Source organism: Oncorhynchus nerka, linkage group LG3 (genome assembly GCF_034236695.1).
Source record: "Oncorhynchus nerka isolate Pitt River linkage group LG3, Oner_Uvic_2.0, whole genome shotgun sequence".
NCBI classification, from domain to species: domain Eukaryota; kingdom Metazoa; phylum Chordata; class Actinopteri; order Salmoniformes; family Salmonidae; genus Oncorhynchus; species Oncorhynchus nerka.
In genome coordinates, this window is record NC_088398.1 from 23,577,724 (window position 1) to 23,594,851 (window position 17,128).

The 17,128-nt window shown below is 44.6% G+C and overlaps 1 protein-coding gene across 1 annotated transcript in view; it reads left to right on the forward strand.

The window, feature by feature from the left end:
* LOC115105212 (igLON family member 5-like) overlaps positions 1–17,128 on the forward strand; it is a 182,615-nt gene that overhangs the window by 142,360 nt on the left and 23,127 nt on the right. Inside the window, exons 2-3 of the mRNA XM_065010027.1 lie at positions 4,106–4,184; positions 15,979–16,211. Coding sequence (XP_064866099.1) covers positions 4,106–4,184; positions 15,979–16,211 — 312 coding nt within the window. The remainder of the gene's footprint in view (positions 1–4,105; positions 4,185–15,978; positions 16,212–17,128) is intronic.

Below are 17,128 nucleotides of genomic sequence, written 5' to 3' on the forward strand. Positions count from 1 at the left end.
GGTTGGGAGAATTAGGTTTAAGGTTAAGAAAAGGGTTAGGGTTAGCTAAAATGCAAAACCCCCAAAAACATTTGAGGTCAAATGTAGACATGACCCTCAGACAGTGAGGGTGTCATAATATGGGCACCGTAAGGGTGGACTTGATGCGCATGCTGACATTTGGCAGGGAGGGACAGAGCTGGTGCCATGCAGAGTATAGACCTGCCTCAGTATATCACTGCTAAGATAGCACTGTATGGCTGCTGTTATCTTTGTTTGCAGAGTCAGTTGATGCATATTTCCAAAATATAATTGAAGGAGAGGAAGCTTCAGCAGTACTGTAGCCTCCTCATTTTGAAAACATGAGCATTTATGTCCGCTTGTTCTCATGTTGTCTTTTTGGTCTCATCTCCTTCGCTCCTTCTATGCTGTGTGCAACTTTATCATTTACACACACACACACCAAGCCCCTCCCCCTGTCACTCACAACAACAAAGATGAGAGATCAGTTCTTCCTCTCTGACAAGCAGTTTCAGCTGAGAAGGGTGCAATTGCGTCCAGAAGACAGGCAGTCCCGCTCATAAAGTTATACATATATAGGTAGGAGCTACCTGAATCCCATTTTTGGTGAGTTTGGACATTTACAAGCGAATGTGAATGAGAGACATTGTGTAAATGGACAGTACTAGCTCTGGAGCAGCATACACCCTGTGTCTGTGAGGAGTCTGGAGTCGCTAGGGCAACCTGCCTGCCTGCTCTGTGAGGAGTCTGGAGTCGCTAGGGCAACCTGCCTGCCTGCTCTGTGAGGAGTCTGGAGTCGCTAGGGCAACCTGCCTGCCTGCTCTGTGAGGAGTCTGGAGTCGCTAGGGCAACCTGCCTGCCTGCTCTGTGAGGAGTCTGGAGTCGCTAGGGCAACCTGCCTGCCTGCTTTGTGAGGAGGAGTCTGGTCGCTAGGGCAACCTGCCTGCCTGCTCTGTGAGGAGTCTGGAGTCGCTAGGGCAACCTGCCTGCCTGCTCTGTGAGGAGTCTGGAGTCGCTAGGGCAACCTGCCTGCCTGCTCTGTGAGGAGTCTGGAGTCGCTATGGCAACCTGCCTGCCTGCTCTGTGAGGAGTCTGGAGTCGCTAGGGCAACCTGCCTGCCTGCTCTGTGAGGAGTCTGGAGTCGCTAGGGCAACCTGCCTGCCTGCTCTGTGAGGAGTCTGGAGTCGCTATGGCAACCTGCCTGCCTGCTCTGTGAGAAGATGGGGGAGGAGCAGACTGACCGAGAACCGAGAGGAGAAAAAAAATGCAAGAAAGTCTAAAAATAGCAGTGACAGCACAGATAACTCCAAAGGGGCTTTGACTTCTCGAACACAGCAGAAAGCCAACACGATATGATGCCCTGTCACCTTATTAATTCAGCCACTTAGATAACTAGCAAGTTAAACTTAGGGATCGTGTTATTGCAGAATGCTTGGTTTTTCATACAGCAAAACAAATATGACACGCATCAGAAATATCTTGCTGCGTTTTGTAAACGCAGATCTCAAATGCTTTCTTATTGGAGTTTCTGCTGGGCATCAGAACTGATTTTGTGCTTCAGTTGCCTTTCTCCACTTGGATGAGAATTCACGAGCGTGCATTCTATCAGCAGACAAGTGTTCTGACTGACGTGTAGCTACTTTTCTCTGCTACTTTTATAGGTGTCGCTAGCCTACTTTTCTCTGCTACTTTTATAGGTGTCGCTAGCCTACTTTTCTCTGCTACTTTTATAGGTGTCGCTAGCCTACTTTTCTCTGCTACTTTTCTAGGTGTCGCTAGCCTACTTTTCTCTGCTACTTTTATAGGTGTCGCTAGCCTACTTTTCTCTGCTACTTTTATAGGTGTCGCTAGCCTACTTTTCTCTGCTACTTTTATAGGTGTCGCTAGCCTACTTTTCTCTGCTACTTTTATAGGTGTCGCTAGCCTACTTTTCTCTGCTACTTTTATAGGTGTCGCTAGCCTACTTTTCTCTGCTACTTTTATAGGTGTCGCTAGCCTACTTTTCTCTGCTACTTTTATAGGTGTCGCTAGCCTACTTTTCTCCAGTAAAATGCAAGACTTGAACAAAAAACATTAAGAAATGTAGCTGGTTACATTCTTTCTATGATATATACAGTATGACTGCCATGCATAGTTTTTGCCTACTTGTGTGGCTGCCAGCCAAATAGCGTTGCACTTCTGTTGTCATCTAATGAAAATGAGGCTATTTTCTGCTGAAGGTGTTGCACTAATGTCTTTTCTGTGAAAGAAAATTGTAGTTGCAAGTCCCTGATCACTCTATTGAAGCAACAAACAAAAAAAACACTTTCAATATAAAACGCGACCCCTGTCAATACACAGCCGGACACACCTGCTTTATCTTCTAACATATTGCACAAATTGACTGCAGGTATATACTTAAAAAGTAGTCACAAATATTCAAATACCGTCAATACCGGTATTGAAAAAACATCCTGTGGGTATTTCCAAATAAATACCGGAGTATGCGGTATATGGTATATACGGTATACCGCCCAAGTCTAATTCCTGCATCTGCAGGAACACCTCTTTATACTTCTTTATACTTTATACTTCTATTGGTACATTGTTTTGCTAGGACTCTGGTACACAGCAAGCTGGATAGGTAGCTAGGACACCGGTAGACAGTGTCCTTCGCCTCCACCTGTCAGGCACTGCTTTCCCACAGTTCTGTTAACGACGGTGAGGGCAAGTCTTCGGCAATTGGGAGCGAAGGAGGGCGGGAGGTGGGGGCGACACTGGTAGCTAGCTAGGACATCGGTAGACCACTCTTGACCCACATTTGAATCACATAGACAATCAGGAGAAATCCAGAATATCAAAAGTGTCACACAAGCATGAAGATGGCATGCTCGATTGCAGGAACCAACGGGATGCTCCAGGCGTTCCACATGCAGGAATGCCCCGAATTGCAGGCAGCAATCACACACTATTGTTTCAACTCTGCATTTGCATTTGAGGGTTGGTCTAACAGAATCGGTCGCATGGACACCGAAACACATTGAGTCATTATTTTACTGTAATAGAGGAGAAATTAACCTTTCTATTGATACCCTTTTTAGGTAGAGCAGGCACAACTAAAACAGGAGTATCAATGAACGTTGATTCTGGAAAAGGAATGCTCAGGTTGTCGCGCGTGGCATTGTGGTACTATGTCCCACTAGTAACATTGTAGCCAAAGACTTACACTAGCTGTCTAGTCTGTGTTTTATAATTGTGCTAAAATCATCAAACACTATCATATAAGGAATTGGAAACTCGTTCCCATTCTGAACAAAGTGGACAAGCTGGCATGCCGTCCAAACAGTTGGAGACGGACAGAAGGGGGTGTTCATAACCATTCAACTGTTCCACCTTGTCATCTAGCAAATACAGCCAAGTTTGCTAAACTTGGAAGTATAAAGATTAGCTGGCTACTCACTAGCACGTGGGCTTGTGCTTGAGAGATTGATTAGGAGACCTGTGTTCATTTCCTATAAAGTTAGTCAGTATTAGTGAATATGTATTAACCATGGTTCTGGTTAAATTTGTAACAAAACTGGCATTTTCATAGACACACGATGCCCAACACGTATCAACCCCAGTTTTCCATTTAGTTTCTTTCCTGTGGTAGTGTGTGTTTGCGTGCGTTTGTGTGACTGTCTTGGTGTGTGTGTGCGTGTGTCTATTTGCAGGCAGGGTGAGCCTCACTGTACACATCCCTCCTGTTGCCGTTTGTGTCCCTTCATTTCACGCTCTGACGTCCCTGCGTGAATCCTCCTCTTCCCCTGGCTCATTATCAACACTGTTCAATGAGACACACACACACATGGGGTGGGGTGGGGTTGGGGGGGACAAATCATTATTCAAATAATACAGGGGGTCAGTGCGTACGCTACAACACCTTTGTTTGTATATTTATGACAAATAACTAAGTAAACCACCAAACACATCCAGCCTGACCTGGATCAATGAGGTACTCAGCACCGCGGCGGCTGAGATGCCAACCAGGGGATTTGGGGATTGAGAATGCGAATGGACCGTCTGTTGTTGTTACAACGGCATCATGCTCACCCTCCTCCCTCTCTTCTCTCATCTTCCTTGGCAGGGCCAAGTGTGCACGGAGCCGAATTCGGCCCCCTGCCCGACAACATTACAGTGCTGGAAGGAGAGAGCATCATTCTGAGGTAAACTCTTTGATCCTACACCTGCACCTACTAATTACATGTTGAAGTTGTTTGTTTTTCTTCACCTGTCATCATGCCGACTTAATTGCCAATCCAATGTCATAGAAACCCATGAGGTATACCCCAACTAGGTTGAACAATGTTCCTCAGCAAAACTGCCATCTTGTCAATATCCTGGACTTCGAGGCCTTCATAAAAGCCTACTGTCTATCAACATTTGAACTCTTTAACCCGCGGTCAGGTGTCATTCCATATTGCCTAGCCCCAGAACCATAGACCGCCACAGGCTCCTGTAGTTGATATATGATGCCCTTTCATACTTACAGGCTCATCTATTCATTGCATGGGCGATTAAAGGGAATATCACTGGCATAGATGAGGCTTATTCACTGGAGACCGTGTGATCTACCTCACAGAGATTGTTTTTAATATTTTTTTTACCCTGGCCACATCAATTAAACATAAGCGCTCAGGCTTATCCTCTCCTGGCCTGGTCCCCAGCTGAAGCTTCTAAGGACATCTAGTGGTGAAGGACAGTACTGTAGTCATAATGTCACAAATGTCACATTTCTCGTTCAGAAACTGTGAAAATTACATTCCAAAGTCAAAATTATATTTATATTCATACATACGTATAGACTGAGTGTACAAAACATTAGGAACATCTGCTCTTTCCATGACAGACTGACCAGGTGAATCCAGGTGAAAGCTATATGATCCCTATCTGCTTCAATCAGTGTAGATGAAGGGGGAGAGACAGGTTAAAGAAGGATTGTAAAGCCTTGGGACAATTGAGACATGGTTTGTTTATGTGTGCCATTCAGAGGGTGAATGGGCAACACAAAATGTTGAAATGCCTTTGAACGGGGTATGGTAGTAGGTGCCAGGCTGACCGATGTGAGTGTGTCAAGAACTGCAACGCTGCTGGGTTTTTCATCCTAAACCATTTCCTGTGTGTATCAAGAATGGTCCGTCACATTGTTTACATCAAAAGATAGGTAGCAACAGTAACTAACCACTGTCAGCCCTTCTCTCCCCCTCACCAATGTCTCTCCTAGCTCTTCATCTGCTTCCTCCAAAACACAACTATATTTTACCCAGGTGTATTGTCCTCGTAGTTTCAATGAAGAAACATAGTGTATTTTTTTTATGAACCGCTACCTTGTGCTAGGTATGTATTAACAACCTTACATTACGAGACCTGGCTAGGGGTTTGTTTACGAATGCTAGTGCTGACTCTTTGTGGTGATAATATTGAATTGCATATACTAATTGCAACAGGATGATCAAAATGTCATTTGAAATGAATTCAAATTGAACCTTTAAAATATTCCTTTCCGCACTCACTCGTGATAGTGACATTTGCTACCTGACCAAATTCATATAGAAATTTGAGTTATAGATCTGTCGTCGTCTTTGAAAGCAAGTCTAAGAAGCGGTAGATCTGGTATATTTGCGCTATTTCTATGCTTGCTGTTCTTATGTTTAGTCGTTTTAGCATCTTTTGCTTTTGGTTTTGTACACTAATGTCAAAAAGCTGAAAATACAATATTTTTGGTTATTTAAAATATATTTCACAGCAGTTCAGATGGTACAATGATTCTCTACGCGGCTTGTTTTGTCACATAAACTGAAATTAGGCGAACTACTAGAATCTTAGCAACCAGAAAACAAGCCATTTCTGCATATTGAAACTTTAAGGCCTACCTTCATTACAAGGTTAGGACTTGCACTAATCCATCTCATGACGCATGTACAGTAGCTGTAACAGTCAAATCTGGTGTCCATCAACATGGTTAGCCTCATTAATTGTCTAATGAAAAAGAAGGTAACACTTCTTAAGGGGTCCTTATTACAGTGTAATTACATATGTAATTACACTGTAACATGTATTCTAAACAATTGTAATAATTCATAGTTACCCTGTAACTGGTGGTAATTGCAGCCTGTAATTACAGAGGTGTAACAACGAATTTTTGTTACCATGCTTGTTTCTAATTTCAAAGTTTACAATAACATCCGACTCCAAATTTCCGCCTGCACAAACCACACGTGTTAGTGAATTGAAAACCGACCACCTCAGTGACCCAACTCTGCAATTAAGGGAATTTGATGCCCAGTCCCAATAGCAAATAAAACGTTTAAAAAAAGGTTCACATAAAAAAAAAGAGCTTGCAGATCAAGCTAACTTTTGAGTCAGTGTTATAGTACTCGAGACAGTCTTGAGACCACATTTTAAGTGTCTCGATCTTGTCTCATTGTCGGATGTCAGTCTGAGGGTCCAGAGCGCTCTGGAGAAGGTTTTCATCAAAGATCTCTCTGGTCTTTGCTCTGTTCATCTTTCCCTCGTTCTTGACTCACAGTCCCCGATGCTGAAAAACATCCCCACAGCATGATTCTACCACCACCACCACCATGCTAGTGATGGTCGCCAGGTTTCCTCCAGATGTGACACTATGCATTCAGGCTAAAGAGTTCAATCTTGGTTTCATCAGACCAGAGAATTGTGTTTCTCATGGTCTGAGAGTCCTTTAGGTGCCTTTTGGCAAACTCCAAGCGGGCTGTCATGTGCCTTTTAGTGAGGTGTGGTTTCCATCTGGCCACTCTACCATAAATACATGATTGGTAGAGATGGTGTAGAGATGGCTGTCCTTCTGGAATGTTCTCCCATCTCTACGGCGCAACTCTGGAGCTCTGTCAAAGTGACAACCAGGTTCTTGGTCACCTCCCTGACCAAGGCCCTTCTCCCCTGATTGCTCAGTTTGGTCAGATGGCCAGCTCTAGGAAGAGTCTTGGTGGTTCGAAACTTTTTCCATTTAAGAATGATGGAGGCCACTGTGTTCTTGGGGACCTTGAATGCTGCAAGAAATGTTTTGGTACCCTTCCCCAGATCTGTGCCTCGACACAATCCTGTCTCGGAGCTCTACGGGCAATTCCTTCAACCTCATGGCTTGGTTTTTGCTCTAACATGCATTGTCGACAGTGGGATCCTTATACAGACAGGTGTGCGCCTTTCCAAATCATGTCTAATTAATGGAATTTACCACAGGTGGACTCCAATCAAGTTGTAGAAACATCTCAAGGATGATCAATGGAAACAAGATGCACATGAGCTCAATTTCGAGTCTCATAGCAAAATGTCTGAATACTTATGTAAATAAGTTATTTCTGTTTTTAATTTTTAATAAATGTGCAACAATTCATAAACTGATTTCACTTTGTCATTGTGGGGTATTGTGTGTTTTAAAAAAAAATCAATTTGAGAATAAGGTTGTAACGTAACAAAATGTGAAAAAAGGGAAGGGGCCTGAATTGCTTTCCGAATGCACTGTGTTATTGACATGTTTGCACAGTGGCGAACCTATCGGACCTAGGCCTTCAGTGTGTGACTGAAGTAATGATGATGAAAAGGCAGCAACAGCAATACCAGCGCACTCATGTAGGAGAGTACACTTTTTGTAAAACACAGAGGGCCAGTGGTGTAGTGGAGGCTATATGCAAGTCCAAGCCTTATACCACTTTCCTTTCAGTATATTCCCTTCTTAATCCCCACTGATGCGTACCAAATTAGTGGAGTGGAGATATACGATTGATCAATTATGTAGTACAATAGTGAAATGATGCACAAAGTAGCCTGCACAATCGCAAAGCATGTAAAGTATATTCACATGCGCTGTACATGTGCGGGCATTCCAACGCACACAGCTCTCAACTGGTTATGAAATGGAGCAGCTCACAGAAGAATGTCATCGGTAGTGGGTAGGGTAGGTAGGAAAGCCGGTTCAATTTATGATATCTACCAGTAAATGCTAACTAAGGCAACAAGGGGTATGCAAACCAGGTATTGAACAAGTTTGGTCCGAAGTCTTGGTTAGTAGGCTATTTGTGTTCCACTCACATGGTACAGGTGTCTTTTTTTAAGCCCATAACCATGTGTGTGAGGTGTATACTTTTGTTACAAAGTAGATTTGTTTAAGACTACCAAGAATCACTTTGTGTGACTTTAGCCCACTGCAGTAAAAGGTTCACTTCTTGTTGAAGTTTTTCTTGAAAAGGGAGAAGCTAACAAATTAGCAACAACATCCTACTCAATAACATTTGCTGCAGCCGCTGCAAACTAGTATACAACAAAGGATACCTAGCTATCTGTGGGAAATCTACCATTCTCTTTTTTTTACCCCTTTTTCCTCCCCAACTTCGTGGTTTCCAATTGGTAGTTACAGTCTTGTCTCATCGCTGCAACTCCCGTACTGACTTGGGAGAGGTGCTTCTTGACACAACGCACATCCAACCCGGAAGACAGCCGCACCAATGTGTCGGAGGAAACACCGTACACCTAGCGACCTGGTCAGCGTGCACTGTGCCCGGCCAGCCGCAGGAGTCTCTAGTGCGCAATGAGACAAGGATATCCCTGCCGGCCAACCCCTCCCTAATGACGCTGGCACAATCGTGCACCGCCCCATGGGCCTCCCGGTCACAGCCGGCTGCGACAGAGCCTGGGCTCGAACCCAGAATCTCTGGTGGCACAGCCTTAGACCACTGCGCCACCCGGGAGGCCAAACTACCATTCTCTATTGCGCAGTGACCTATTGGCCTTTGAGAAGGCAGAAATAGCCACATGTTTTTTTGTAAAATCGGTCCCACCCATTACAAGTCAAAATGTGATTGGTTGATTGCGCTGTCACTCCGAAATGTTGCCCTAACACAGTTGAATGGCAGATGCCTTCTGTCTAGCTTCTGATGGCCTAACCAATGGCTGACTTATCTAGCTAGATTTCCGCAGAGACCACAAAAGAAAAATCCTGATTGGATCTTTTATTTCTTCAGTGTTAACCCTTCCCAACAAAAACTGAAGAGATTAAATCCGAACATAATTAAGAATAATAATATAATTCAAATCATAATTATTATTTTATAAGAAGGCCCTCATTGTTCCCCACTGTGTTTGGGTTAGTAATAATTTGTAGAGTGGCTCAATTTGCCCTCAGCATGCTTTTTTTTAACCATTCGAAATGTCTAAAGAATCCATATGTCCTTCTGAAATATGAACACAGAAATACCCCCCGTTCTTGCAAGCTGACGTTAGCTAGAATAGATGGTTAACTTAATTAACCGATTGTGACCATTGACTCATTGACTGAAAATATTTCTGCTTTTGGAGATTTCTTTCTAAAAACCCAGTGTGGTGTCACTCCATGCATATGTACGCGGTTCTATGGACATAATTAACTACCTCGAGACAATGCACAATATCATTGGGGAGACGCTTATGGCTTGCTTTGATGTTGAATCCCTGTGTAGAAATATCCCCCACCAGGGAAGCCTGTCTTAGTCATCGACCCACTGGTACACTCACTAGCACTAACTGTATTGTTGAACTTGCTCAGATTGTTCTGACTAAGACATTTGTCATATTGGAAAATGACATATTCATTGACCAGAAGGGAACTGCTATGGGTTGTAAAATGGCACCAAATTATGCCAATCTGTATGTGGGGTTGTTTGAGAGGAACGTGATTTTCAGCCCTAACAATCTATTCTTGCACCATATCAGACTCTGGAAACAAATCAAATCAAATCAAATTGTATGAGTCACATGCTCCGAATACAACAGGTGATGACCTTACAGTGAAATGCTTACTTACCAGCCCCTAAACAACAATGCAGTTTAAAAAATATGAATAAGAATAAGAAATAAAAAGAACAAGTAATTAAAGAGCAGCAGTAAAATAACAATTATCGAGACTATATACAGAGGGTACCGGTACAGAGTCAATGTGCGCAGGCACTGGTTAATCGAGGTAATTGAGGTAATATGTACATGTAGGTAGAGTTATTAAAGTGACAATGCATAGATAATAACAGAGAGTAGCAGCGGCGTAAAAGAGGGGGTGGGGGGGGGGGGTGCAATGCAAATAGTCTGGGTAGCCATTTGATTAGATGTTCAGGAGTCATGTCTTGGGGTAGAAGCTGTTTAGAAGCCTCTTGGACCTAGACTTGGCGCTCTGGTACCGCTTGCCGTGCTGAGGCAGAGAGAACAGTCTATGACTAGGGTGGCTGGAGTATTTGACCATTTTTAGGGCCTTCCTCTGACACTGGTATAGAGGTTCTGCATGGCAGGAAGCTTGGCCCCAGTGATGTACTGTACTCTGTACTGCCTTACGGTCGGATGCCCGGGCAGTTGCCATACCAGGCAGTGATGAAACCAGATGCTCTCAATGTTGCAGCTGGAGAACCTATTGAGGATCTGAGGACCCATGACAAATCTTTTCAGTCTCCTGAGGGGGAATAGGTTTTGTCGTGCTCTCTTCACAACTGTCTTGGTGTGCTTGGAGCATGTTAGTTTGTTGGTGAGGACCTTGGACGCTCTCAACCACAGCCCCTTTGATGAGAATGGGGGAATGCTTGGTCCTCCTTTTCCTGTAGTCCACAATCATCTCCTTTGTCTTGATCATGTTGAGGGAGAGGTTGTTATCCGGGCACCACACGGCCAGGTCTCTGACCTCCTCCCTTATAGGCTGTCTCGTCGTTGTCGGTGATCAGGCATACCAGTGTTGTGTCACCTGCAAACTTAATGATGGTGTTGGAGTCGTGCCTGGCCGTGCAGTCATGAGTAAACAGAGAGTACATGCGGGGACTGAGGGGTCCCTGTGTTGAGGATCAGCGTGTCGGATTTGTTGTGACCTACCCTTACAACCTGGGGGCGGCCCATCAGGAAGTCTAGGATCCAGTTGCAGAGGGAGGTGTTTAGTTCCAGGGTCCTTAGTGCCCTCAAAGCTAATCAATAAGCTATGGTGTTGAACGCTGAGCCCGAGTCAATGAATTCTCACATAGGTGTTCTTTTTGTCCAGGTGAAAAAGGGCAGTGTGGAGTGCAATAGAGATAGCGTCATCTGTAGATCTGTATGCAAATTGGAGTGGAGAATAGTTTAGCTCGTCTGGTAGGCTTGTGTCACTGGGCAGCTCTTAGCTGGGCTTACCTTTGTAGTCTGTAATGGTTTACAAGCCCTGCCACATCCGACAAACATCAGAGTCGGTGTTGTACGATTCAATCCTAGTCCTGTATTGACGCTTCGTCGGAGGGCATAGCAGGATTTCTAATAAGCTTCCGGGTTAGAGTCCCTCTCCTTGAAAGCGGTAGCTCTAGCCTTTAGCTCAGTGCGGATGTAACCTGTAAATCCATGGCTTCTGGTTGGGGTATGTACATACGGTCACTGTGGGGGCGATGTCATCGATACACTTATTGATAAAGCCAATGACTGATGTGGTGTACTCCTCAATGCCATCGGAGGAATCCCAGAACATATTCCTGTCTGTACTAGCAAAACAGTCCTGTAGCTTAGCATCTGTTTCATCTGACCACTTTTTTTATTGACCGAGTCACTGGTTCTTCCTGCTTTAATTTGATTTGGAAACAGGAATCAGAAAGATAGAATTATGGTCAGATTTGCCAAATGGAGGGTGAGGGAGAGCTGATAGAAATTTGGTAAAACAGATTTAAGTTTCCCTGCATTAAAGTCCCCAGTCACTAGGAGCACCGCCTCTGGATGAGCGTTTTCCTGTTTGCTTATGGCGAAATACAGCTCATTGAATGCGGTCTTAGTGCCAGCATTGGTCTGTGGTGGTATGTAGACAGCTATTAAAAATACAGATGAAAACTCTCTAGGTAGATAGTGTGGTCTACAGTTTATCATGAGATTCTCTACCTCCAGGCAAGCAAAACCTTGAGACTTCCTTAGATATCGTGCACCAGCTGTTGTTTACAAATAAACATAGTCCTCCCCCTCTTGCCTTACCAGACGCCGCTGTTCTATCCTGCCTAGCTAACATGCAATCATTGGAAAATAAAATCGATGACCTACGAGGAAGATTAAACTGCCAACGGGACATTAATACAAACAGCCAGCTGTATGTTGATAATGTCATCGTTCATCCACGACTCGGTGAAGCATAAAATATTACAGTTTTTAATGTCCCGTTGGTAGTTTAATCTTCGTCGTAGGTCGTCGATTTTATTTTCCAATGATTGCATGTTCGCTAGGAGAACGGATGGCAATGGGGGTTTATTCAATCGCCTAAGAATCCTCAGACTGCAGCCCGACCTCTGTCCTCTTTTTTTCCCGTCTTCTCTTCACGCAAATGACAGGGATTTGGGCCTTCAAACGCTTCATTGATGACGTATTCGTTCTATAACAGAGCACAGCAGGAGAACTTCATCAATTCCACTCCTTAATCAATACAAGCAGTAAACCTTTGAAATTCCCCCTCACCTTTGATGCGAATGAAATACGTTTTCTTTACATTTTGATTAAGAGGGAGGGGGTGGTTTTAGCACGGATCTATACAAGAAGCCGACAGACAGGAATTCCCTGTTATGAGGAGACAGCTTCCACCCTACACCCCTAAAAAAAGAGCCTCCCCGTTAGCCAATACAGTTGCATACGCAGGATTTGTAGTACACAGGGTGACTATGACAAACAAACCGACTGTCTGGATGAGCGTTTCAGACAGCGAGGTTACCCAGAGGAATGGCTGCATGATGCAGGGGAACGTTAAAAAAATATGACCAAGGATGACAGCCTCACGCCCAAAACCTCCCCGCCCTCCTGGCCAACGTGTTAAATGCTTCCTTCAATACTCCCCACTTGGTAAACAGTTTGACCACATCATTAAAAAGCCCTGGCACATATTGAGCACTGATCCACAACTGGAAAAAAGGTTCTAGAACCTCCGCGGGTCGTCTTCAGATGCTCCCCCAACATCAGTGGTGAGGTCTGATCTTCCTCCAGTGGCACGTGATACCTTTCTAGACAATGTGCCAGACGGTCACTTTAGATGTGGCGGATGTACCCAGTGTAACTTTACGAACAAATGCACAATGTTCAATCACCCTATTACGGGCAAGGCCATTAAGATACAAAAAATGTGATATACCTGATCCCGTGTATTTGTGGTCTATGCTATGTAGGAAAAACAAAAACGAGCTCTGAAGACAAGGATAGCAGAACACAGGAGTCATATCAGGACCCTTGACCAGAGAAACCTTGTGGCTGCGCATTTCATGGAGGTCACAACATTAGCTCTTTGAGACACATTGGCATTGAACATGTTAAAACTTCTAGTTTTGAGGAGAATTGTATTAGAGTATTAGATTCACCATTTGTGTACCACGTCTCCTAGAGTTTACATTAATATGTCACTTTGATTTGTCTTGCCTTCCAGGTTACCCACTAGGTCATTTTGTATATATATAGTATTTTCTGGAACTACTAAGTGTACCCATCTCATTGTTATTAAATGATTAGAGATACACAACTTTTTTTTGCACCCACCATGCGTCATGTCCGCAAATGGTCACATGAGGTGAAATGTGTATATTTTGGGACGTGAGCACTCAGTTAGTTTGACCTGACCAAGATCCGTTTTGGATCGAAACGTTGTCAATAAATCAGTGAATTGGGAGATTTAACAGGAGCCGCCACCTCCCGCTACTAATTTTACTTTCCACGCAGGCAATTGTTTTGCGATGCTTCTTTGGGAAATCTGTCAACTTTCATTTTCAAAAATAGATTTGTCCTCGGTCGTAATTTTGAGCAGGGGAAAACAACTACACTACGTTAGCTAGCTTATCTAGCTAGCCTTTTACAGCCGCGATGGAACAGCTGTTGTTTTCAAACGCATCGGAAGTTCTTTGGAGTTCCAGGGTTCACTTCTGCTCCTCCTCAAAAATGTCTATGCTATCTATGTTCATACATAAGCACATATAGACTCACCTCAATATATGTAGAGTATGTTCCGTAGTTTCCCTGACGCCGTGTGGTCACCTAGGCAGAGAGCTCTGTAAATATTGTACTTATGTACTTTTTTGTTGTTTTTTGGAGGGGGAGAGGGTTGACTGTTGTGGGGGTTGATCACTTACCGTACATCTTGTGGTCTTGAGTCTCAGAGTTGCAGAATTGGGATCAAAAGTCATATTTTTGTCTTATAGTTAGCTAGCTAACTGGCTGTTTGGATTCAAATAATGCAGCCCCGGCTTTATAGCTTCATCTATCGGGAAGAATTAAAACAAGTACTGGATGCTGTGGCCAGAGATGGCAGAAGAGGCTCGGGGACTGTTCTTAACCACTGCCAAGATGTGGTTGCTTTTCGTGCACTTTTCAGCAGCCGTAGCATCACCCAGGCAATGGAGGACCAGTACTTACAGAAGAGCGGGTCATATGGAGGACCAGTACTTACAGAAGAGCGGGTCATATGGAGGACCAGTACTTACAGAAGAGCGGGTCATATGGAGGACCGGTACTTACAGAAGAGCGGGTCATATGGAGGACCAGTACTTACAGAAGAGCGGGTCATATGGAGGACCGGTACTTACAGAAGAGCGGGTCATATGGAGGACCAGTACTTACAGAAGAGCGGGTCATATGGAGGACCGGTACTTACAGAAGAGCGGGTCATATGGAGGACCAGTACTTACAGAAGAGCGGGTCATATGGATTACCAGTACTTACAGAAGAGCGGGTCATATGGAGGACCGGTACTTACAGAAGAACGGGTCATATGGAGGACCGGTACTTACAGAAGAGCGGGTCATATGAAGGACCAGTACTTACAGAAGAGCGGGTCATATGGAGGACCAGTACTTACAGAAGAGCGGGTCATATGGAGGACCAGTACTTACAGAAGAGCGGGTCATATGGAGGACCAGTACTTACAGAAGAGCGGGTCATATGGAGGACCAGTACTTACAGAAGAGCGGGTCATATGGAGGACCAGTACTTACAGAAGAGCGGGTCATATGGAGGACCAGTACTTACAGAAGAGCGGGTCATATGGAGGACCAGTACTTACAGAAGAGCGGGTCATATGGAGGACCAGTACTTACAGAAGAGCGGGTCATATGGAGGACCAGTACTTACAGAAGAGCGGGTCATATGGAGGACCGGTACTTACAGAAAAGCGGGTCATATGGAGGACCAGTACTTACAGAAGAGCGGGTCATATGGAGGACCGGTACTTACAGAAGAGCGGGTCATATGGAGGACCAGTACTTACAGAAGAGCGGGTCATATGGAGGACCAGTACTTACAGAAGAGCGGGTCATATGGAGGACCAGTACTTACAGAAGAGCGGGTCATATGGAGGACCAGTACTTACAGAAGAGCGGGTCATATGGAGGACCGGTACTTACAGAAGAGCGGGTCATATGGAGGACCGGTACTTACAGAAGAGCGGGTCATATGGAGGACCAGTACTTACAGAAGAGCGGGTCATATGGAGGACCAGTACTTACAGAAGAGCGGGTCATATGGAGGACCAGTACTTACAGAAGAGCGGGTCATATGGAGGACCAGTACTTACAGAAGAGCGGGTCATATGGAGGACCGGTACTTACAGAAGAGCGGGTCATATGGAGGACCAGTACTTACAGAAGAGCGGGTCATATGGAGGAAAAGCAGATGCGGTGCACTGAAAAAGCGCTCCGGGCCTGTTTGTCAGACTGTCTTTGTTTCTCTCTGTCTGTTCTACTGATGCCCCCTCCCTCCTCTGAAGCTACACTGCCTTTCCAATCCAAACTGCCTCAACTCCCAGCCTTTCATCCCATGCCAAATAGAGACATTCAATATCCATCTCTACCATCTAAATTTAAATGTGTTGTTTCTTTGTTTGAATTGTTATGCGCTTGGAGATTATTTTCTGTGATGAAAAGCGCTATTCAAGTGAAATAAATGATTATTAATAAATGATCTGGGTCTTGTCTCATCCCCTGTCCCTGTCCCCCCCCCTCCATCTCAAAGGTGTAAAATCGACGAGGAGGTGACCCACAAGGCGTGGTTGAACCGCTCAAACATCCTGTTTGCGGGGACAGACAAGTGGTCGCTGGACAGACGGGTGTCGCTGGTCAACAGTAACACTAGTGACTTCTCCATCCAGATAGAGAGGGTGGAGGTGGCTGACGAGGGGCTGTACACCTGCAGCTTCCAGGCCAGCAACAAGCCCCGCATAGCCCACGTCTTCCTCATCGTCCAAGGTGAGTCCCTGGTGGGGGGGGATGGGATAGAATAAAACACTGTTTTAAACCTCAAGCCCAAATCATCCCAACGTGTCTGACATTGGTTGGGTATATCAATGAATTTGTCAAAGGATATTTAAAACATGCTCATTTGGGGGATATGGACGTTGTTTCTGGACAAGAACAGCATAACGAGTTAGGATTTGGTGACAGCAGCCAGAGGGAACCAAAAAAGCCTGGCTTTATCTTTCTCTCTGTCCATTGACTGTTTACAGGGTAAGCATGTAAATATTTAGATGTATTATCCCTTTAATTGCTATATTTGAATGTGTTTACAGTACTTATTGTACTTGGTTCTGTAATGGGCACGTGCCACTTTATTTACGGGATTATTTATTCACCTCCGGGTTTTAGTCCAGCAATTGTAAACACAGCTTTACTTTTACTTTACAATTTTTTTTTTAAAGTGACCCAAGGCCTTTGTTAGTGTTGTGCAGTGGATGGAGCCTTGGTCTGAGTAAAGAAAGCAGCCAACCGAGTCCTTAGAAACTGTGCCTCGAGCCAATACATTAGCACTGATGCAAGTTTACCTCAGAACTGAGAAGGGTGGGTAGATCCTGGGGTAAGTGGGTAAGACGATATAGGCGGCTATACAGTAGGCTGTCCAACTGCCTGACTGAATAATTGACAGTGCAGGACCAGATCTGGGCCTATCGTCAAGGCAACGGTGGAGTGAGTGAGAGTTTGACTGATCCTGAGTGACGTGATTTATTGGCGCCCGGCTGCTCGGCTGATGGATTGCAGACCTTTTCTCCCTGCATGTGTCAATTGTTATGTATATTGTACCTTGTGTACTAGCATATCACAGTAATACAAGACCGGCGGAATAAAAATGAAAAATATTAGGGTATATATCAACAGCCAACACACATACA